We start from the raw sequence: 23,465 nt of genomic DNA on the forward strand, positions 1-23,465 counted from the left end.
AGCTGGATGTGCCCTGGTTGGGGAAAATGGTAACGCTGAATGGACATGACATACAGATGCAAATCCCTAACTGGTAACACCCAGTGAACCGTTTATTAGACCCAAGAAAAGCACAGTGCCGAACTTTATGAAAATATTCTATAGTATATACAAGAGTCCATATATAGTATTTATTAAAACAAATATGTAAGGAAAACGGTCAGACTGTCTTAACAAAGTTAGTGTGGTGCCTTTTTTATATTTTTTTGTTACAGGCTGGCTTGAAAATTAAAAAATTTCAATTATACTCACTCACCTCTGTCATCTGGATGGTCTCCACAGCTCAGCGCCTCCTGGTTTCCTCTACTACCCGCATGAAATGTCCACTCAGCCAATCACTGGCTTGAGGTAGATCAACACTATGGCTAGTCATTGGCTGAGGGGAGAATTTCCTGCATGTCAGAGGACAGGAGGTGTGTGTGTAGATGGATGGATAGATATTTTTAATTTTTTTTATTAATAGAATATATAGATATAATAATTTATTTTTTTTACTAGGCTGTGTAATTCATGCAGTTTTGTTGCCTAAAACTTAATCCTTGTCTCTTACTGACTCATAGTCCTCATCCTGTAGGTGTCCATTCAATCACAAGAAAGTACACGTCCTGTTTTGGCATCATGTGGTCAGCACTCCTGTACAAACACTATAAAGCTGGGCCTCCTTTTGTGGGCGTACGCATGGAAATTTCTGTGAATTTGTGTTAATTTAGCTAAAAGAAGATTGGTGAGGTCAGATGCTGATATTGGAAGAAAATGCTTTTTATTTGTTGTTTTCCCGTAAATTTCTATATCTGCTTTCTAGCTCATCCGAAACATGTTAGGTAGGTTGTAGGTGCAGCCTCTGTACAGGCCTGAGATTTTCTACACACAACTTTGTGCATGGTCATGCTGGCAGATGATATTGCATCCCCAAACTGTTCTCATAGTTAATTCAAGCATACATCTATTTAAAGAAGGAAAAAAAAGTTACAATATGGTACGTTCACACATACAGGATCCTGCGCAGATTTGATGCGCAGCATTTGTAACTGCAGATTAGAAACTGTGCTCAGTCATTTCGTTTTCATAGAAATCTGCAGCAGAAAATCCTGCGCATCAAATCTGTGTACGTGTGAACGTACCCTAAAGGAGAATTCCAGGCAAAATGTAATTATGCCCTAATCACAGGATAAGAGATAAGTAGCTGATCGCGGGGGTCAGACCGCTGGGAGAGTGCAATCTCCGGAATGTGACCCGGCTCTGTGAGGAGCGTGTGCGATAGACGGCGCACACTCTATTTACTACTATGGGAGCGCCGAAGAAACCGGAGTACAGCACTTGGGCATCCGGTGCTCCTATAGTAATTATTGGGACGCATGCCGTCTACCAGTAGTCGACACGTGCTCTACACTGAGTCGGGGTCCTGTTCCGGAGATTGCGCGGGGGGGAGAGAATTCCAGTGGTTGGACCCGCCTGAAATCAACTACTTGTCCCCTATCCACAGGAGACACATGGTGCCTTTCATGAATCTCTGTGCTTCCATAACAAAGAACAATGCTTTCATCCTCTGGTGCAAAGTGTCCTAGAGGCGATCCCCATCTTCTGAAGTACTATGGGCTGGAGCATCTCCGCGCTCACCCTCCCCTCTGTGTTCCTGCTTGAGTCCCTGACTGCCAAACAAGCAGGAATAGTGGGTGAACAATTAGATGGACATCTTTTGAGTCTGTAGAACCTGTCTAGCCATATTTTCCTCAAAATAGCTGCTTACCCACATAGGTAAAATGCAATGCACTTCTGCTGCAGGTGAACTATAGGATTAATGCCTTTAAACAGTCCGGTAAGAGTTCATAACCTTAATGGCTTTTCTGCTGGTCTAGGGGTAATTATTGTTATCTTTCATCCTGCAATGTTCTCTACACATGTTTGTTCAGGCATAGTACAGGAACATGAGGAGTCCATAGTATACACTTAAAGGTAAAAGTTGTGGTGTCAGCTAAAAGTGCCGGCACTATTTTATAGACTCGTGAACTTTCTCCAGTTAAACTGTATAGTACGTGTAGTGTTCTATAGTTCCATCATTTATTACTACATAACAGTGGTGTATATTTCTATTCTATGGATTTTAAAGTCTAGTAGTTGGAGAGAAGTTATATGCCAGGTTAGACAGCATTTTTGTTTCCTCCTCCATTCAAATGGAAAATATTTCCAACCCTCAGTAAATCACTAGTATATCCTATAGTTGTATTTCTGTTGTCCCTGTTTACCCTCAATCGTAGCCATCACAATAATTAGATCTGCGATGTGGTCAGCTGATCTAGATCACATGAGGTCACAATGCATCACAGCAATGAAATGTTTTGGGTCAGAGAATTTGAGTTGTGACGGGTCACTTAGTGTGACTGATGGAATCCCTGCAGGGCTGGCTGATGGGGGTTGGCATTGTGCAGAGACTTGCAGCACAGTCCTGCACCCTACCTAAGCAGCATCTGGTTTGTTTTAGCTTCCTGCCATATAGAGTAGACCTTGCCTGATATAGTATGAATAGGCTGATTTTGGGCTATTCATAAATAAAATTAGCTCTGATAAAGAGAATTTCCCGCTGGGGAAATTAATTGTATAATGCAAATGAACATTTTGATTCCAGATAGGAAATTGAGTATAGATTCAGCAGGGCTCGGCAAATAACACCACGGAATTTTGTCCTGGCACCTTTCCATTAAATTTGTTATACATTTTCCTATAAATATATATTTACTTCTTAATGTGCTTTGTTCATGCATTTATTTTTGTTAAAATCACTCCTAAAAGTTCAGCCACCAGGGGATATCCTACCGGTCCTGCCTGCAATCCTGTTCCTTGGTAGGATTGTCTCTTGCAACAGGTTGGCAGAGACAAACATAAGGAAATGCAGACGAGACCTCCTTAGCTCAGCGCTGCCCCCTCTGCCTGTCAATCAAGCAGGTCTTGCCTTCTCTATATCTCTGCCTTGTAAGAGCGAACTCGGCCAGGAGCGCAGTCTGACGTAACCTCAGTGTGAATTACATCCTCTTTGAAGACACCTGCTTCTCTGCCTGTTCTATGCACTCTCCCTAGTCTGAGCGCAGCATAGAACAGGGCGGACTCCTGCCGGGGAACACCCCTTCCTGAACTGTTGAGCGCCATGAGAGCGAGCAGCATAAATATAGCTCAAATAGGGTTAAAAAAAAAAGTGGCCTATAAAGAGGAAACATTTTATTAGAACAAATAACAAGTAAAAACCCATTCCCGGCCCATAACCTACATTTACGCCATGGTTCAGGTACTCTGATGTTAACTGGTTAAATGCTGCATTTCAGCATTGGTCCAATGGTCAATCAAGTTACATTTTATAGTAAAATAAAACAAAACCTATATAAATTGGGTATCATTGCAATTATATGGACCTAAAAATTAAAGCTTAACCCTTTGCGCAGCTGGACGTATGCATGAGATCGCCAGCGGGACCCGGCTGTCAATCACAGGTCCTGGCAGCATTAACCCCATAGATGCTGTGATCAATCCTTATACCGATATTATACCCCCCCACAGTAGAATTTGTGGTGAAATGAGTGTCATTACAAAGTACAATTGGTTAATGCAAAAAAGAAGTCCACATATGGATCAAAAACGGCAAAAATGAAAAATGTGTCCATAAGAGGTTTAAAAAAATCCTAGCTCCTAACTTTTGGTCAAGCTGTGTCGGGGTATAGCTGGTATTCCATAGGGACATTAGGGGATGCTAGCAACTGGCGCAGCTGGTTATATTTTGGTGATCCTTTGGTTTACTGTGTACTTCTTCTTTTAAAGGGGTTTCTCCGCTAGCGGGGGTCTCGTGTCCAATGTTTCCTCTCATTTGCATGGATTTGTGGTCAAGACTGCTACACAAGTGTTTCCCATTAAATTATTTTTTATTTTTTTTGGAGAGTAGCTTTCATCTGCAACTGTTTCTCCATACAAACAGCTCCTCACCTGTAGAGGACAAAAAGGTTCAATGCTGGACATCAGGTAGTAGTATCTGCCAATAACTAAGGTTTATAAAGAAATATCTTTATTGTATCTAGTGCATCATGCTCTATTGTTTATTCTTATAATGTACACTGGTAATGTTGAGGTGCCTACAGTGAATAGCGTTACAGTGGTGCCTTAATCCTTTGGATCACGCCTCTTCCCGTAGTATAAACTGGAGCCTAATCCACTTGGGCCAGTGAACAGTTTTAGAATGTTTTTTTTGCACATAAGCATTTTCTTTTGAAGAGGGAATTAGAACATTACGATTGCGCTGAGTTGATGGAATGCTGGCTGCGGCTCATGCATGAGTAACGTTTGCTGTGCCAACCTCAAAATGGGCTGTTTGACTGGCAAAGCATGACACTGAAGTAATACAGGTTTAAATAGGAGGGATTTCTGACCAGCAGAATCCAAGCATTCCTTCTTCCATAAAGGTACTTTCCTTCTATTACTACACTGGTGCTTAACTACTGTTTTTATATTGGCTACTGTAGGTTTAGATGGCCTGGGTAGATAGGGGTTACCCAGTGGAAAACCTTACTGGCTCCAGAAAGTTAAACAGATGTTGTAAATTACTTCTATTAAAAAAATCTTAATCCTTTCAGTACTTTATGAGCTGCTGAAGTTGAGTTGTTCTTTTCTAAGTGCTCTCTGTTGACACGTGTCTCGGGAACTGTCCAGAGTAGAAGCAAATCCCCATAGCAAACCTCTTCTACTTTGTGCAGTTCCCGAGACAAGCAGAGAGCACTGTTGCCAGACTGAAAACAACTCTACTTCAGCAGCTGATGGTTATTGTCAGGATTAAGTTTTTTTTTTTTTTTTTGTGTGAATTTTCTCACTAATTCCTTAGCAACAACTGAGTGACTGTGTGAAGATGACGCCAACGCCATAGTCTTAACAATCAGGTTACCTGGGAGAGCAGTAAGGCTTTTACCCATCCAGCAGGTGTAGACTACGTTGCTTAGTTACTATTAAGAGTTTAGGTTTAAAAATAGAGGTGGAAAGTCCTGAAGAGATGTAAAAAAGGAAATACTTATCTTCAGTGAGTATAGAGAGGATATATCTTATACAACTACACCAGAAAGTGGCAATAACATTATTATTTTCACATGTCTGAGATTTTAAAGTTGGAGGAGGACTTGACAAACACGTCCAGGGTATGTTCACAAGGAATCAGCAGGACTATCCTGTGATATGAACAGGGCCTTGGAGGGGTATCTTATTCATAGAGCAACTTCTATGTTCCAGCTCTGTATACGTGTCCAGTCTGTAATGTTTAATCCTGCTAGTTAAGGAGAATTCCCTGTGGGTGATTTACTGGTTAGTAACAACCATTATTGCCCCCTTTCCGAATCATTTAAAGGAGTACTCTGACGCAACCTGTTTATGGGGGGAAATGAAGCATTAATAAGTTATATCACATTGTAATATACTCACGTTGTCCATGTGGACTTCTTCCCGGACTTCTTCCCATCTGGCCGGAAGCTGGGTCCTTTTGACGCTCGACTGCGTCGTCTTCATGATCCGGCGCCAGCTTCGCCCGGTGACTCATCGCTCCCATGAGTCACTGCGGGCTGTGCCAGCCTCCCAGCCCGGAGTCGGCTACTCCCCCAAAGTTAATTTATTTTGTGCATGCGCAGTACTAAGCAAATAGCGTAGGGCTAACGCTAGGCTCCTATCGCTGCCTACGTTAGCCCTACGCTATTTGTGTAGTGCTGCTGCATTCTTCTGACACCGCTAGCGCAGTGTTTCCCAACCAGGGTGCCTCCAGCTGTTGCAAAACTACAACATGGATGGGTGGATCAGTGGGCTAGTGGGCACATGGAGAGGGCTGATGAGCTGGGAGGGGAGAATGGGAGGAGATAACCACAAGGGAAGGAGCTGTGGGCATCACTTTATTATAATTTAGAGCAGCAGCTAACAGGAAGCTGGCGCAGGGAGTCATGGGAAATGTAGTCTTTTACATGGCTGCTTACTGCTACAGGTGGCAATTACAAGAGAATGGCTGGGCCAAATTTGACAAATGAGGTATCGTTGGAAAGGTCTTTGAAAGAGCTATCAGATGAGGTAAACTTTATTTTATTTAATTTTTTTAAAGTACCAGCGCTCCAGAGTACTCCTTTAAGAAGTCCATCACAACAAAACAGAAGAATGCAAATATTATTGTATGCTAAAAACCCAAACAGAATTTTCAAATGTTGGTTACAATCCTAAATGTCTGTCCTAATAGTATGCTATTTTAGGTTCAAAAGGAAGGTGAGTATTTATTGAGAATAACAAGGGAACAAATATTGGGGTATATGCATGGTCAGGCAAGCAAAGTAGAAAAGAGGCAGATGGCACAATCAAAATATAATACAAAGGACAATGGAGAATACATTAATCATAAGGCTAAGATGTCAGGAGAGTGGAAGAATGACCATGCACCATTTCTCCTGTTACTGTCTTCCGTCACAAAATAACGGCCGTTATTAATAAAGGGCTAGAATGGGTTGAAACGGCTATTAGAAAATCCCATTATAGTCTGGGATTTTTCTAACTGCCATAGGTTTTTGTAACGGCCGCTTTACAGCTGATTTTTAGAGGGAACTTCGTACGGAGCTTTAAAACGGAGTAATTTTGTAGTGTGAAAGGGACCCAAGTGGCATTTGTGACTGCTGATTCTCATATTTGGGCTGATTCTTATATGTTGGGCAGCTTCACCAGCATAGTCGGCTAGTAAGGCTCCTTTCACACTAGTGATTTCTCCGTTATTGAAGTTCTGTCGCATGTTCCGTCACGATTTTCGGCGAAAACCGTCCGTTAATAAACCCCTGACGGCCGAGACTAAATCGCATTGCAGCCTATGGGATTTTGTAACTGCCCGTTTGCACCCGTATATGCCTGTAATTCATTACTGACATTATACAGTGATGGGACATCGTGGCGGAAAAATTACTGCATGCGACGGAACTTCAATAATGGAGAAATCACTAGTGTGAAAGGAGCCTAAGGCTGTGTTCACTCTTTGCAGTTTTTTCCCTGTTTTTATTTTATTTTTGCCTTCAGAGTTTGCTGCAATTTTGGTGAAATTGTAGCAAAAAGCATACAATCTTACTGCAGCTATTTCACAAAGACAAAAAGAAACCACACAAAAATGTGCTTTGTGAACACTACCCCAACTCTGTATGTTGTATGAGGTAGTGTTAAAGATATAACCCTTGGCATCTGTTATTGCTATTGTTTTCTTTCTGTGCTTGGAGCCAGGTAAGCCCTAAAGCTGGATGCAGACCTATGACATAGGTACAAAGAGGCAGTTTACAATAGCTGTAGTCCGGTGTAAGTAGGTTTCTCCTGAAATACAAGTGCCATGAACAATGTTTGTGTTTTTAGTTTTCAAGCTGTTATCAGCATGTGAAATGTCCGACTGAAAACATTTGGCTGGTGAATTAGTACGGTTAAGCAATGTTTACCTTGTAGTTATCTTCCATCCGGTTTCATGACCATAAGAGCGTGGGCAATTTATTTATTTCCCCCCCCCCCTTAAGGATGTATTCACATGTACAGTATCTTGCGCATATTTGATGCACCGGATTTAATGTTGCTGATTTCAATGTAAACTTAAGGGGCTACTCCACTGGAAAACCCTTTTTTTTATTTTTTATTTATTTATTTTTCTTCTAACTGACAGTTAAACAGATTTGTAAATTACTTCTATTAAAGAAAAATCTTAATCCTTCTAGTACTTATCAGCTTCTGTATGCTCCACAGCAAGTTCTTTTCTGTTTGAATTTCCTCTGTCTGACCTCTGTCCATGTCAGGAACTGTCCAGAGCAGGAGAGGTGTCAACAGAGAGAAGTGGTCAGGCAGAAAGGAAATCCAAAAAGTAAAGAACTTCCTGTGGAGCATACAGAAGTACTGGAAGGGTTAAGATTATTTTTTTTTTTTTTTGATAGAAGTAATTTACAAATCTGTAACTTTCTGGCACCAGTTGATTTAAAAAAAAAAAAAAAAAAAAAAATTCTGGGAGTACCCCTTTTAAACTCACTTTGTAGTATACAGCAGCTAAGTACTGGAAAGATTAAAGGGTTATTCCAGGAAAAAAATCAACTGGCTCCAGAAAGTTACAGATATGTTCTATAAAAAAATTAATCCTTCTAATAATTATCAGCTGCTGAAGTTGAGTTCTTTTCTTTCTTAAAACAATGCTCTCTGCATATATATGTATATATAATGTGTATGGAGAGATCGAGAGCGATCGAGAGAGCCGCTCGGCGGTGACTGTAGCGTGTAGGGGTCCGGTTCACCGGGAGCTGGATCTCAGTGACGGCGCAGGAAGTATGGCGCTCAGAGGCTACGCCTTCAGTTTCAGTTCAGGTGATATATGCCCTTAGTGTGCTCTTCCCTTTCTTGCCTGTTTTCATATACTAATTTACAAATCTGTTTACATTTCTGGCACCAGTTAACTTGAGAAAATAGTTTTCAATCGGAGTACCCCTTTAATGACTGAACACACCTGTAGGCCTGAATAGACCCTAAGGTTAGTGTTGACTAACTGGGTGATATTGGGATAACAAACGAATATTGCTATAAGCTATTCACCCTATATTATAATTTGTAGCCACTTTTCACCCTGAATACCGTCGCTTTTTTGCTGTGTTCCTATCTGGAATGGAATTTATTTTTAATATACAAGAAATGTCTGTGGCCTTGTACATGACATAATGTGTTTTTTAGCTGAAGAGGGAATAAATATGTAGCAGTTTGTATAATTTTTGCTATATGGCTACAAAGTAAACAGTACCTGCTAACCCAAGAAAGTACAGCACTTCCCTGCAGTGAAATAGTTACATTGTAACGGTAAACCTACAATATTAAGTGTACTGTTAGTTTCATGGTTTGCATTGTAAAAGTACATTTTTCAGTGTCTTTAGTGACCAAAACCATTGTATCCCTCAGTCTGAGTGCATGGGGTCAGTCACTCTACACGTGAGACTTACAAAGCTTTCCTTGTTGTAGAGGGATAACATGTGAATCTAGTAATTGTACATTAAGTCCTTGAGGCCAGATTTTTATTTACTGTTAATAACATTGTTTTGTACACAGTTTGCACTATTTTATATTAAGTAGAGGCATTCTAAAGTCTTTCGGTAACCTATAATATTTTGACATGCTTCCTATTTAAAGAACAGAATTAACACATCTTGCTGAAAACATGTAACTCCCTAATATTATGAATCCAACTGATTCAGTCAGCAGCTGTTGTAGGAGAAAAATAGTGGTTACTTGCAAAATTTAAATAAAATCTGCTATGTACATTTTAAGTCTATATCTCTCATTTTCTATTTTTGTAGCGTAGAGATCGGTGAGAGCGTAAGAGGGGAAGATGTGTATATCGTCCAGAGTGGCTGCGGTGAGATCAATGACAACCTGATGGAACTGCTGATCATGATAAATGCCTGCAAGATTGCATCCTCATCCCGAGTTACAGCGGTCATTCCATGTTTTCCATATGCTCGACAGGACAAAAAAGACAAGGTATTTGCACATCAAGAGTACAGAGCAGCACAAGGTGTTCTTTCTTTGTGTGATTTTTGTTTCTTCCTGCAGTGTTAACTTACAATACACAGTGAAAGGGAGCCAGTCATGTTAAAAATGTAGTCTGATCTGTCTGCAGAATATCATGGGAGGAGCCTACATGTCTATTTACATGTACAGTATCCTGCACATATTTGATGCTGCAGATTTTAATTGATACAAAATGATTGAACACGGCTTCAAATCCTGCACATTCTGTTTGTGTGTTTGAAAGCCAAGGTACGTGCTCTCAAGTCACCCAAGTGCAAGTAAAAAGTGCAAGTGTTCACACAAAAAAACATGCACAGGGATGCGGTCTATCGCAAGCCCTTCTCCGAAAGGAGAGGCCCCCCAACAAACCAAACCCTTCGCCTCTGGGCCAAAAGGCACCTGCGAGGTTCCAGGTACGATGTCCCCTTTCGCCGAAGCCACTCAGGGACCGAAAGTGTTCCCGGCAAACAACTAGGCGTTAACCAGGTTGCCACAAAGGAACCAGTAAAACCGGTTTGGCATCCTGCCGAAACAGGATGGCACAGGGTATAGCAGGGAGGTGAGGAACCTAATGGCCACACCTCTCCCCTAGACCGGCAGGAGGGACACAAAGAAGGGCTACCGCACCCTACCAAATCCTAGTGAACAAACGAACACAAAAAGTGGACCCAGTGACAATAAATAAAAAATAAGTGGCTGTGCACATTGTATAATACTGCCCAGACATCCGACCGCACATTCTGTTTGTGTGAATACAACCTAAAGGAGAGGTCCATTGCTTATAAATGTATCCCCTATCCCGCTGACTGACTGCGGGGGGATCTGACCTCTGGGACTCCCTGTGATCTCACTAGGGGCCTGACTCGGCCCTGTCTGAGCTGCTGTTTAACTATTTGCACACAGCAGGTCAGCTGGTACAAACACGCCCCCTCCATTCATGTCTATGGGAGAGGCGGGGACACAGCATGACTCTAATCGGTAATTGACAAGCACCTGTATTTCACCGGGATTTCAATTAATACATTTCAATTTATATTGAATCTTTTCGCCACAAAGCCATGTAGAGAGTAAATATTTACTTTGCCACCCTTTACCAATACATGGATACCATGCTTTATGGTGGACACATGAGATAGTAGTAGGTTGATGGTTGAGCAACAAACTTTCTCCTGATTGTTTCACAGACAAAAAATTTCACACTTATGTTTTCCATTAGTTTTTCAAACTGACACCTATAAGAAATATATAAACTAAACTTAATATTTTTTACAGTTTATTGATACAATTCATAATACATACATGAGATCTTTATATTTAAAAAAAAAAAGTCCTGCGGCACAAAGTTTGGAAAGGCCTGCTATAGGAGTTAAAATAGCTCACGCAGTGAATATCCTGCTAATACTATGTTCATCATAGATTAACCCCTTCCTGCAAATGGATGGATATGTATGTCCACTGCGGGCTCCCGCTGTACGACATGTGCTCAGCAGGTGAGTGCGCATCATACCTGGTGGGTCCTGGTTGCTATGAGCAACCGGGGACCCACGGCTAATGCCAGACATAGCTGATCAGGCTGATTTCCGGGATTAATGTTGATCGCGGTGTCTAAAAGTGGTTAATTCCTTCCCGGCTAGCTCAGGGGGCTGATCGGCATCCTGATCAGCTGAGAGGACGGGGGGAGGTGTCTTGCCTTCCTCCCTGCCGTCCGATCGGTGCTCCAAGCTTTCAGTCAGCTTTGCCAGGCTGAAGCAATGGAGCACCAATAACACTGATCAATGCTCCTATGGAGAAGCATTGATCAGTGTATGCTATCTAAAGATTGCATGTTAGTGCCTTATGGGGAACTTAAAAAAGAAAAAAAAATTAATAAATTTAAAAAAAGTAAATATGCATTAACCGCTTCCATAATTAAAAGTTTAAATTGCCCCCTTTTCCCATTTAAAAATGTTTTTTTAATAATGTTAATAAAACCGCACGGTCAAAAGGCGCAGGTGTAAAAAAATGTCCAAAGTCCAGAAATGCGTATTTTTGGTCACTTCATATACTGGAAAAAATTAATAGAATGCGATCAAAGGGTGCCATCAAAATAAAAATGGTCCCGATAAAACTTCAGATCGGGGTGCAAAAAAATGTACTCCTTTTTTATACATCCATATATAGGGAAAAATGTTTTAGGGTTCAGAAGTGGGTCATTTTAAAAATACTAAAAAAAAAAAAAAAATATATATATATATTAAAGTAGTAAAATAAAATACCTGTATAAATTAGGTGTCCTTATAACCGTATGGACGGACCTACAGAATAAAGATATGGTGTCATTTGTATTAAAAAGTGCACTGTGTAGAATCGGAAGCCCCAAAATTTACAAAATGGTGGTTTGTTTTTTTTCTATTTTGCTCCACAAATATTTTTCTCGTTTCGCCGTAGATTTTGTGATGAAATGATTGTCATTACAAAGTAAAATTGGTGGCGCAAAAAACAAGCCCTCGTGTGGGTCTGTAGGTGGAAAATTGAAAGGGTTATGATTTTTGGAAGGTGAGGAGGAAAAAACAAAAGTGCAAAAATGAAAAATGGCTCCAGAGGGAAGGGGTTGTCCACTATAAGGTGATTTTAGTACGTACCTGGCAGGCAGTAATGGACATGCTTAGCAAGGATCTGCACTTGTTTTGGGCTAAATGGCTATGTTGTGAGATTACCATAACACTGGCTAGCTTTTTGTGAACTGGTATTTTATTGCCTTCTTTGCCTACAAATCCCATAATTCAATTTTCCTCCCTTCCACACATCAACATAAATGAGCTGCATCCATTCAAAAGACCTGTGCTTTTCAATAAGAATGCCTACAGCTGTTGCAAATATACAATTCCAGATTGATCTCTCTCCAACCAAGCAATTGCTCCACCCATTGAAGAGTGGCTCCCTGTCATCAGCTGACTAGGGATGTCAGGTCTCTGCCACATTGCAACCTGGGAAAAAAATCTGAGACAAGTCATTTTGTATGCTGTTTAAAAATAAATATTGGGGTGAAAATCACAGAAGAATTGTGAGAAAACCGTCAAACACAGGTACAGACACAATATTATGAACAACACTAACTTTACAGCCCCTGTAGCATAGTCAAATAAAAAAAACTCAAAGGAAATACCAGTTCACAAAAAGCTAGCCACAGTATTATGGTAATCTCACAACATAGCCATTTAGCCCCAAGACAAGCGCAGATCCTTCCTAAGCATGTCCATTACGGTCTGGCAGGTATGTACTATAATCTCCTTTTCAGGAGCGCTTCTTTAGGGGACACAGGACCATGGGTATATGCTGCTTGCCACTAGCAGGCTGACGCTAGGCAAAAAACAAAGTCTGCCCCTCCCGGCAGGATATACCCGCCTCCTGGCTCTGAGCAACTCAGTTTTAGCTTGGTGTCAGCAGGAGGCAGATGCAGGTCTGGAGCCCTCCAGACCTGGTCTTATTTCTTTAGTTTTTTTTTTTTTTTTCTCCTAGTTTCAGGTTCTAGTTAGATTTTCTCTCCCTTTTTTTGTTTTCTCTAGTGTGGGGCAACAGGAGCATGGCGCTGCCTGATTCCCCCCCCCCCCCACCTGTGAGCTAGGGGCACGGTGCATTGCTGAATGGGAAATTAACCCCTCCTCGCCATCAGCCAGTGCTTGGTGGTGTACCCTGGGTCTGGGTCCCCTGTTTGCCAGCAGAGTCTGGCTTAAGGCAGGTAGCCTTAGCTGGCTGAAGACTTCATGGGTGAGTATGCTAGCAGCTCTGTTGGTGAGTATGTCTCTCACTTCCCTGGGCCCCTCTCACTTCCCTGGGCCCCTCTCTTCTATAGCTGGGGAATCTGTCTTTTCTGGGGAGGTAAGGGTTAATCTGCCTATGATCCCCCTGCTCTCCTCCGGGCTTCCCTCAGCATCCCTCCAGTCTCTGCATGGGGCCATGGCTTTTCCCCTGGGGTGCTATGGACCGCAGGTGAGGCTCACTTTAGCCAGTGGCTTGGGCCTTTTAGTCATGCTGCGGCCTCCGTTCTGGCACTTTCCCCTCCCGCGGCGCTCTGTACTGCCTGAGGTCTCTGTTGCCGGGTTGTGCTCCCCTTCATGCTCTGTCTTCCGGCGCTCTTATCGGTCGGGCAGTATGACTTATCCAGCATTTGGCTTACTCGTAGCTCCGCCCGGGCTTCCTGCGCTCCTCCTCTCCTGGCCGGTCTGTCTTCTTGCGCAATACGCCCCGGGACCTGATGTTACACTATCAGGAGGGGCGCATGCTGCATACGAGCTATATTTCTCCTCCCTCTGCCTCTCCCATCCTATAGGGGCCAAGCGTGTGCTCCAGAGGTCAGGTTTTCGCCACTCCCGGCGCTTTAGGGGTCAGCTGGCCCCTCCTTCTACCCTGTTCCAGTGTGGACCTTCAAGGTTCCGGTTTTGCACAGCTCTGCATAGCCTCTCTGCAGCCTCCCTGCCCTACACTCTGACAGTCTGATCCAGCCACTCCTTCAAGACCTGCATCTCTCTGGACACAGGACTTGGTTGAGATCGCTCCTTGCCTCTGTCTGACTTACTCTGAACCTGTCTTTCCGCCCTGTGTGTCCTTGCGGCCCAGTCCTCCCATGCCTACCGTTCAGGGCGGTCTGATTCCGCTCCTGAGTGGGTCTTCGCTCTCTAGCTCGCTCCCATAGACATGAATGGAGGGGGCGTGGCATGAAGTCACAAATGCGGAAGCTGCAAGCTTCTGTGTTCCAGACACCACCGCTGCCGGCCCGGAGATCTAACATTCTATCCTTTTGGATAGGGGATAAGATGTTTCCAACGGAGTACCCCTTTAATGCCTATGCAGAAATATAGAATCGCATCCTATCTCCTTCATCCAACCATACCCCCTTTCCTTCCAACCCTTGGTTGAACTTTATGGACTTATGTCTTTTTTCAACTGTACTAACTATTGATCAGAATGTGTCCACCCCCCATCCACCATGTGGAGGTGGCTTGCTTAGGATGGGACCTTAAGGCTAGGTTCACACTGCAGAATCTTCAGATGGAAAATTTCTGTGATTTCCAGTGCAGCCAGTACTGACTGAATTAGTCAGTGCTAGGACCGCGCAGACATTGCAATCCCCAATAGACTGCAATGTGTTCCGTGAGTATATCCGCCTGCAGAATGAGAAACGCCATTCTTCAGGAGGATATTTTAAAGCGGATTTTCCGTTCACCAATTCACACTTTGGAATTTTTGAAGCAGTATTTGTGAACGGAAAACCCATTCACTTGCAGGTACATTTTAGTAAGCAGAATTTCTGCCTGCATTTTCAGAGCGGAATTGCAGGCAGAAATGCCGTAGTCTGAACCTAGCCTAACACTCACTCTTCTTACCTCTGCTGGACATAGAGCCTATGACTGGGTAACAGTCAAACATAGATTAAGTTCAATTATGGGAATAATCCCTTCATGCCTCCATTACAGATTACCACCAATCCTATATCCTTAATATATAAAACTTAGGCAGGCAACCTACTAAAAACTCAGAGCTGCCCAAAACTCCTTATGCTACAGAAGGAATTGCTAGTCAAAGTGGATAATAGCGACCACCTAGGTGACTGCGTGGCTGCTGCCCATGCTGCCTCACGTGCCACAAGTTAGTTGGTGTGAATAGGTCCAAAAATATTGTGGTGTGGTAGTTATTCAGACTGGCCATAAGTGACACTGGATAAATAACTATTTTTTGTTGAGAAATGTTCCCTCCATTAAAATTAAACTTGTGAAGGAAGACTGAAAAGTCTGCATCACTTCAGGTCCTGGTTCGCCTGTTATTTTGAATTGGGGAAACAGACAGCCCTCTTTCCTTAGTCCTTATTCTTATTTTCATGACTTATTGCGGATTATAGATTGTCTTCATGCATTGCTGACCTCAGTGATTTCTGTAACCCGTCTCACTGGGTAGTTTTGCATTATAAAATTCTGCATTAAGTGAACAGCTGAATGTCTAACAAGCATCGCTGAGTTAACGATTAATTGAGTTTCCTGCCAAACGAAGAGCATAAGTGGAGGGATCCTGACTGCGTAAAGTGACAGGCTGTGCTGCGTCTGGGTACACAGTGTGTGAGGAAGAAGTCAAAGCATGATCAGAATCCATTTTTATTTTATTTTTAATTTTTTTTTCTTTCCTCCCTGAAATCTTTTCTTAGCCCCATCTGTATGGTCCATAGAATGACAAAGCAAAACCACCTGAATGTTTATGTTCTGGAGATGGGAAGGGGGTAGGTAAATAAGAAGCAGAAATGTCTAGATCAGTTACCTACCTGTCTTTGAATTACCTGTGCAGTGTAAAGTGAAGGTTATAGATACATACAAGGTTATACTTTTCTCAACCTCCTGGCCATCTAAGCATTGTGTGGACAACGCTTTATTTGAATGGCTGCCAATACTACTTGTCTGGCCATATCTGGCTTCCCCTATAATACCTGAAAAACTACTAAAAGGATTTTCACTACCGCATAAATTCCATTTGGGGATTTTCTGCATCGTAAAATGTGCAAACGGAACTCATTGACTTCAGTGGGTAACAACCTAATACACTTGGGGAATTCTGCAGCAAAAAAAACTGCTAAACTTCACCAATGGCTTATTTATTTAGCATATTCCACATGTTATATTACATGTTATATTGAGTATAATGTCACTCTTTAATACAATGTTGTTCCATGCATTAACCTCATGAAGTACCTGCCAATCGTCCTTTCTTAGGTTAAAGTTATTTTGTACGAAGTAGAATAAATCTGTTATTTAAAAAAAAAAAATTCTCCCTTTTCTATGAATCATCATCATCAGTCACAATATCCTGTGGCAATAAGTTTCTTACTCTAACTCCTCTTGCAGAAAGGACATTGCTGGTTATGCCAGTGATTACTTTTTTCCGTCTAGAACAGGAACAAATAGCTAGTTCTTGGGCCAACCACACTGAAGGAGGGCATGGGAGTAGTATGCATGCAAGGTGGGGAATCATTTGTGTATTTACACTGTCCATTATGTGTTTTCTTTAGAGCAAGGAAAACTGCCATTGGTAGAGCCACTCTGTGTGAAACAATAAGCACTTCACTTATGCAATAGCAAAACCTTCATTTTGATAATAAAGGTGACGCTTCATGCAGCATGTCACAGGCATTGTGAGTTCTCATTGCTTAAAGGGGTACTCCGGTGAAAACCTTTTTTTTCTTTTTAAATCAACTGGTGCCAGAAAGTTAAACAGATTTGTAAATTACTTCTATTAAAAAAAATCTTAATCCTTCCAGTACTTATTAGCTGCTGAATGCTACAGAGGAAATTCCTTTCTTTTTGGAACACTGACATCACGAGCACAGTGCTCTCTACTGACATCTCTGTCCATTTTAGCAACCATGCATAGCAGATGTATGCTAAGGGCAGCATGGTGGCTCAGTGGTTAGTACTGCTGCCTTGCAGTGCTGGGGACTGGTTCAAATCCCACTAAGGACAACAATAAATAAAGCATTATTATTATAATAATGTCAGCAGAGAGAACTGTTCTCGTGATGTCATCAGAGAGCATTCCAAAAATAAAGGAATTTCCTCTGTAGTATTCAGCAGCTAATAAGTACAGGAAGGATTAAGATTTTTTTAATAGAAGTAATTTACAAATATGTTTAACTTTCTGCCACCAGTTGATTTACAAGAAAAAAAGGTTTTCACTGGAGTACCCCTTTAACAGTTGCCATACACCAGGGGTCCAAGGTAGGATGACTGGTCATCAGGGAATGGAGCAATAATAGAATTGTCACATATCTAGTGCTAGCAGTGTCTTGTCTTGACATGTGGAAGGATTCCTGTTTAATAGTGCCATCCAGAATGAACTGCCCTCCATGCATTTCTATGGTAGAGACAGATTCCGGAGTATACTTAACATGTATCTCTGGCTCTCCGGAAATGCATGGAGGGGGCATCTCAATCCTGCTCCATACACAAGGAGAGTGGGGGCACTGTTCAGGATATTGCAGGGGGGTCTGGTGGCAATCAGCCACTTATCTCCTATCTGTGGATATGGAGTGCCCCTTTAAGTTTTATTGCTGCCCCATAAAGAAGCACAGATTGACCACTGCTTCTAGACTTGGTGGATGCCCAGTTGTTTTTATTTATAAAAAATAAAATAAAAAAAATTTCCCTACCCAGGCATAACCATCAGAAAGATCTCTTTACGGTTTTTATATATTTCTACATAAATCATTTTTTTTTTTTCCTTTCAATCTTGGTACTTTGTTACTGTAATCTATTCACTCTTAATGGGAACCTGCCAATTTAGATATGCTGCACTCTGATGGCAGCAAAACCTAGCGACACGCACTTTTTACAACAGTCTGTCACTTATTCTGGTATGTATAGTAGGATAGCGGCGCATACATTCTGAAAGAGACGGCATATGCCAAGTGCTACAAAATTTATTAGGGGCCATTGCCTTAACCACTTTTCAGTTATCAGCAGGTCAGCAAGGGCATTTGCCCCTAATAAATATGGGGACTCTTCTGTAGCAGTGTTTGATGCACACTGCCTCATTTGAAGTGCTGCTAAACATGACACGTGTCTGGCGCTATGTCATGCTTTCCTCAGCAAAGGCAGCATAACAAATCTGACCTGGGGACTGGTTTAATGCAGGTTTTTCTATTCCTGCAGATGACTTTATTTTTTAAAGAGCTTAAGCTGTATATTAGTCTTCTATTACTATCACGTTGTTAATCTTCTTGCATTTTTACAGCTGACTGGCAACAAAATGGTTAACGTTGATGTTTAAAGGAGTAGTGCAGTGAAAAATAACTTATTCCCTATCCAAAGGATAGGTGATAAGTTATAGATCGTGGGGGTCCTACCGATGGCATTTTCCGCGCCCACCCCCTGCAGTTCCTACCTCCGCAAGAAGCTGTGGCCGACACTCCCCCTCCATGTATCGGGGATCGGCATGCCCCTTCCAGCAGACTGCCAAGGCCCTGTCCAGGAGATCGTGGGGGGTCCCAGCAGTTGAACGCCCGGCGATCTATAACTTATCCCCAATCCAAAGGATAAGTTTTCTTTCACTACAGAAATCCTTTAAGGTCTTATTTATTTTTATTTTTTATTCCATGTAGTCCTTTTCAGACCTAAGTAATTGATGCTTGCTGACATACCTATTTCTCCATAAATATCCTTTTTTACATCTCTGTGGTGTAAGGTAAATTTATTATGTTGGGATAATTTAGTCATTTGTAAATGAGAATGTAGAATATACCTCTAGGGAAATGGATTAGACCCTTTCCATTACACTTCTATCTGTCCTTAACCCCTTAAGGACTCAGCCCATTTTGGCCTTAAGGACTCAGACAATTTAATTTTTACGTTTTCATTTTTTCCTCTGCGCCTTCTAAAAATCATAACCCTTTTATATTTTCATCCACAGACTAGTATGAGGGCTTGTTTTTTGCATGACCAGTTGTCCTTTGTAATGACATCACTCATTATATCATAAAATGTATGGCGCAACCAAAAAACACTATTTTTGTGGGGAAATTAAAACGAAAAACGCAATTTTGCTAATTTTGGAAGGTTTTGTTTTCACGTCGTACAATTTATGGTAAAAATGACATGTTTTCTTTATTCTGAGGGTCAATATGATTAACCCCTTAAGGACGCAGGACGTAAATGTACGTCCTGGTGAGGTGGTACTTAACGCACCAGGACGTACATTTATGTCCTAAGCATAACCGCGGGCATCGGAGCGATGCCCGTGTCATGCGCGGCTGATCCAGGCTGCTGATCGCAGCCAGGGACCCGCCGGCAATGGCCGACGCCCGCGATCTCGCGGGCGTCCGCCATTAACCCCTCAGGTGCCGGGATCAATACAGATCCCGGCATCTGCGGCAGTTCGCGATTAAAATGAACGATCGGATCGCCCGCAGCGCTGCTGCGGGGATCCGATCATTCATAACGCCGCACGGAGGTCCCCTCACCTTCCTCCGTGCGGCTCCCGGCGTCTCCTGCTCTGGTCTGTGATCGAGCAGACCAGAGCAGAAGATGACCGATAATACTGATCTGTTCTATGTCCTATACATAGAACAGATCAGTATTAGCAATCATGGTATTGCTATGAATAGTCCCCTATGGGGACTATTCAAGTGTAAAAAAAAATGTAAAAAAATGTAAAAGTAAAAGAAAAAAAAAGTGAAAAATCCCCTCCCCCAATAAAAAAGTAAAACGTCCGTTTTTTCCTATTTTACCCCCAAAAAGCGTAAAAAACATTTTTTATAGACATATTTGGTATCGCCGCGTGCGTAAATGTCCGAACTATTAAAATAAAATGTTAATTATCCCGTACGGTGAACGGCGTGAACGAAAAAAAATTAAAAAAGTCAAAAATTCCTACTTTTTTAATACATTTTATTTAAAAAAAATTATAAAAAATGTATTAAATGTTTTTTATATACAAATGTGGTATCAAAAAAAAGTACAGATCATGGCGCAAAAAATGAGCCCCCATACCGCCACTTATACGGAAAAATAAAAAAGTTATAGGTCATCAAAATAAAGGGATTATAAACGTACTAATTTGGTTAAAAAGTTTGTGATTTTTTTTTTAAGCGCAACAATAATATAAAAGTATATAATAATGGGTATCATTTTAATCGTATTGACCCTCAGAATAAAGAACACATGTCATTTTTACCAGAAATTGTACGGCGTGAAAACAAAACCTTCCAAAATTAGCAAAATTGCGTTTTTCGTTTTAATTTCCCCACAAAAAGTGTTTTTTGGTTGCGCCATACATTTTATGATATAATGAGTGATGTCATTACAAAGGACAACTGGTCGCGCAAAAAACAAGCCCTCATACTAGTCTGTGGATGAAAATATAAAAGAGTTATGATTTTTAGAAGGCGAGGAGGAAAAAATGAAAACGTAAAAATTAAATTGTCTGAGTCCTTAAGGCCAAAATGGGCTGAGTCCTTAAGGGGTTAAAATGATACCCATTATTATGTACTTTTATATTGTTGCGCTTAAAAAAAATCACAAACTTTTTAACCAAATTAGTATGTTTATAATCCCTTTATTTTGATGACCTATAACTTTTTTATTTTTCCGTATAAGCGGCGGTATGGGGGCTCATTTTTTGCGCCGTGATCTGTACTTTTTTTTGATACCACATTTGCATATAAAAAAATTTTAATACATTTTTTATATTTTTTTTTTAATAAAATGTATTAAAAAAGTAGGAATTTTGGACTTTTTTTTTATTTTTTTTCGTTCACGCCGTTCATCGTACGGGATCATTAACATTTTATTTTAATAGTTCGGACATTTACACACGCGGCGATACCAAATATGTCTATAAAAAGTTTTTTACGCTTTTTGGGGGAAAAATAGGAAAAAACGGACGTTTTAATTTTTTATTGGGGGAGGGGATTTTTCACTTTTTTTTTATTTACATTTTTTTACATTTTTTTTTTTTACACTTGAATAGTCCCCATAGGGGACTATTCATAGAACAGATCAGTATTAGCAATCATGGTATTGCTATCGGTCATCTCCTGCTCGGGTCTGCTCTATCACAGACCAGAGCAGGAGACGCCGGGAGCCGCACGGAGGAAGGAGAGGGGACCTCCGTGCGGCGTTATGAATGATCGGATCCCCGCAGCAGCGCTGCGGGCGATCCGATCGTTCATTTAAATCGCGAACTGCCGCAGATGCCGGGATCTGTATTGATCCCGGCACCTGAGGGGTTAATGGCGGACGCCCGCGAGATCGCGGGCGTCGGCCATTGCCGGCGGGTCCCTGGCTGCGATCAGCAGCCGGGATCAGCCGCGCATGACACGGGCATCGCTCCGATGCCCGCGGTTATGCTTAGGACGTAAATGTACGTCCTGGTGCGTTAAGTACCACCTCACCAGGACGTACATTTACGTCCTGCGTCCTTAAGGGGTTAAAGGGAACCAATCAGATTTTACCCTATATAATGCTTGGTAAAGCGTTATATAGGGTAAAATTGTTGTCCTCACCATCCCCGGGGGACGCTCCTACCTGCATGGATGGTGAAGATATGTAGTTATAAACAAGTCACCGCCGCCGTAAGTAGTCCCCTGGGCGGGGAGCTCCACTCACCGATTCCCTTTCTTCGGCCGCGTCATTGTTCCGCTCACTGAACAGACAAAGCAGAGCGATGACGCGGCCCATCAGTCAAGCGAAGGGGGCGTCTCTGCCGGCCGAAGAACGGGAGTAGGTGAAAAGAGCTCCCCGCCCAGGGGGACTACTTACGGTGGCGGCTGTGACTAGTTTATAACTTCATATCTTCACCATCCCTGGGGGCAGGAGCATCCCCCGGGAATGGTGAAAATAAAGATTTTACCCTATATAACGCTTTGCCAAGCGTTACATAGGGTAAAATCTGATTGGTTCCCTTTTTAAGGATTTTTTTTTTTTTCACATGTACCATAGTCACCTCCTCTGGGATCCATTAAAAATTTTAGTCCAGTTAGCACCATGGTTTACAATGTATCTAAAACAACTATTGCACACATTTAGTTATGAAGGGTTAGTGTTTTGCCTGTTTTGGTCAGTTTGTTCCCTACTATAAGAATATTTAAAGTTGCTTATTCATTTTGGCCCAGATTTATGAAACGGTGTGAGAGAAAGTAGAGCGATTTTCCCATAGCAACCAATCACAGCTCTGCTAACAAGCTGAGGTAAAGTGAAAGCTGAGCTGTGATTGGTTGCTATGGGAAAATCTCTACTCTTTCTTAGTTTGTTAAATCTGGGCCATAGTCCTGACTCAAATCCAGCTGACAAAATACTCTATTATACAAATATTTTTCACATTTGAAGCGATTCAATGTTTCAAGTATTTACTTAATCGTGGGATGTATACTGACAATATAAGGAATATTTGGTTGCTGATTAAAGGAACACGATAGGCATTTTCAAGGTCCCTTGTCACAAAGGTAAATATTGTTGAAATAAGTGTTGAGGTAACCTTTAGTGGAGGAAAAAACACTGACTTCTCAGACTGCAGGATTATTTTGAGTCTGCAGCTGTATAATTTCTAGGAAAGGTAAATGCTTAAACAATTAGTTTTTATTTTCAACATAAATATGTTTTGGGCACAATGTGATAAAAAAAAAACCTTTTTGTAAACCTTCCCATGCATGTCCTGTAGACTGGTTGTTACATTATGTACTTCCTTTAGGGGGTAAAGCAGAGAAAACTGATAATTAAAATCCTTAACCCCTTAAGGATGCAGGGTTTTTCCATTTTGCACTTTAGTTTGTTCCTCATCACCTTCTAAAAATAACTTTCAATTTTGCACCTACAGACCCATATGAGGGTTGTTTTATTTATTTATTTATTTTTTTTTTGCGCCACCAATTGTACTTTTTAGACTTACATCAATCATTTCACTACAAAATTTACGGCGAAACCAGAAAATTTGTGGGGCATAATGGAAAAAAATGCTGTTTTGTAACTTTTGGGGGCTTCCGATTCTATGCAGTGCACTTTTCGGTAAAAATGACACCTTATCTTTTATTCTGTAGGTTCATATGGTCACAAGGATACCTAATTTATATAGGTTTTATTTTACTACTTAGTAAAAATTATAACTACATGCACCAAAATTAGTATGTGTAAAATTGTCATCTTCTGACCCCTATAACTTTTTTTTATTTTTCCATATACGGGGTGGTATAAGGGCAAACCTTTTTTTGCGCTGTGATCTGTACATCTTTCCATTTTTATACACTATTGACTGTGCGGTTTAATTAACATTATATTTTTATAGTTCGGACATTTACACATACGTTTATTTTTATTATGTTTATATATTTCTATGGAATTTGGAAAAGGGGTGATTTCAAATTT

At 41.4% G+C, this 23,465-nt stretch overlaps 1 protein-coding gene across 2 annotated transcripts in view; it reads left to right on the top strand.

Moving 5' to 3' along the window:
* Nucleotides 1-23,465, top strand: part of PRPS2 (phosphoribosyl pyrophosphate synthetase 2) — a 53,761-nt gene that overhangs the window by 10,353 nt on the left and 19,943 nt on the right. The window contains exon 2 of one of the 2 annotated variants that reach the window (XM_056556175.1): nucleotides 9,378-9,561. In XM_056556175.1, the coding sequence (XP_056412150.1) occupies nucleotides 9,378-9,561 (184 nt within the window). Of the gene's footprint in view, nucleotides 1-9,377; nucleotides 9,562-22,363; nucleotides 22,550-23,465 lie in introns of those variants that run through there. The other variant, XM_056556176.1, reaches the window with a different exon arrangement.

Source organism: Hyla sarda, chromosome 2 (genome assembly GCF_029499605.1).
Source record: "Hyla sarda isolate aHylSar1 chromosome 2, aHylSar1.hap1, whole genome shotgun sequence".
NCBI lineage: Eukaryota > Metazoa > Chordata > Amphibia > Anura > Hylidae > Hyla > Hyla sarda.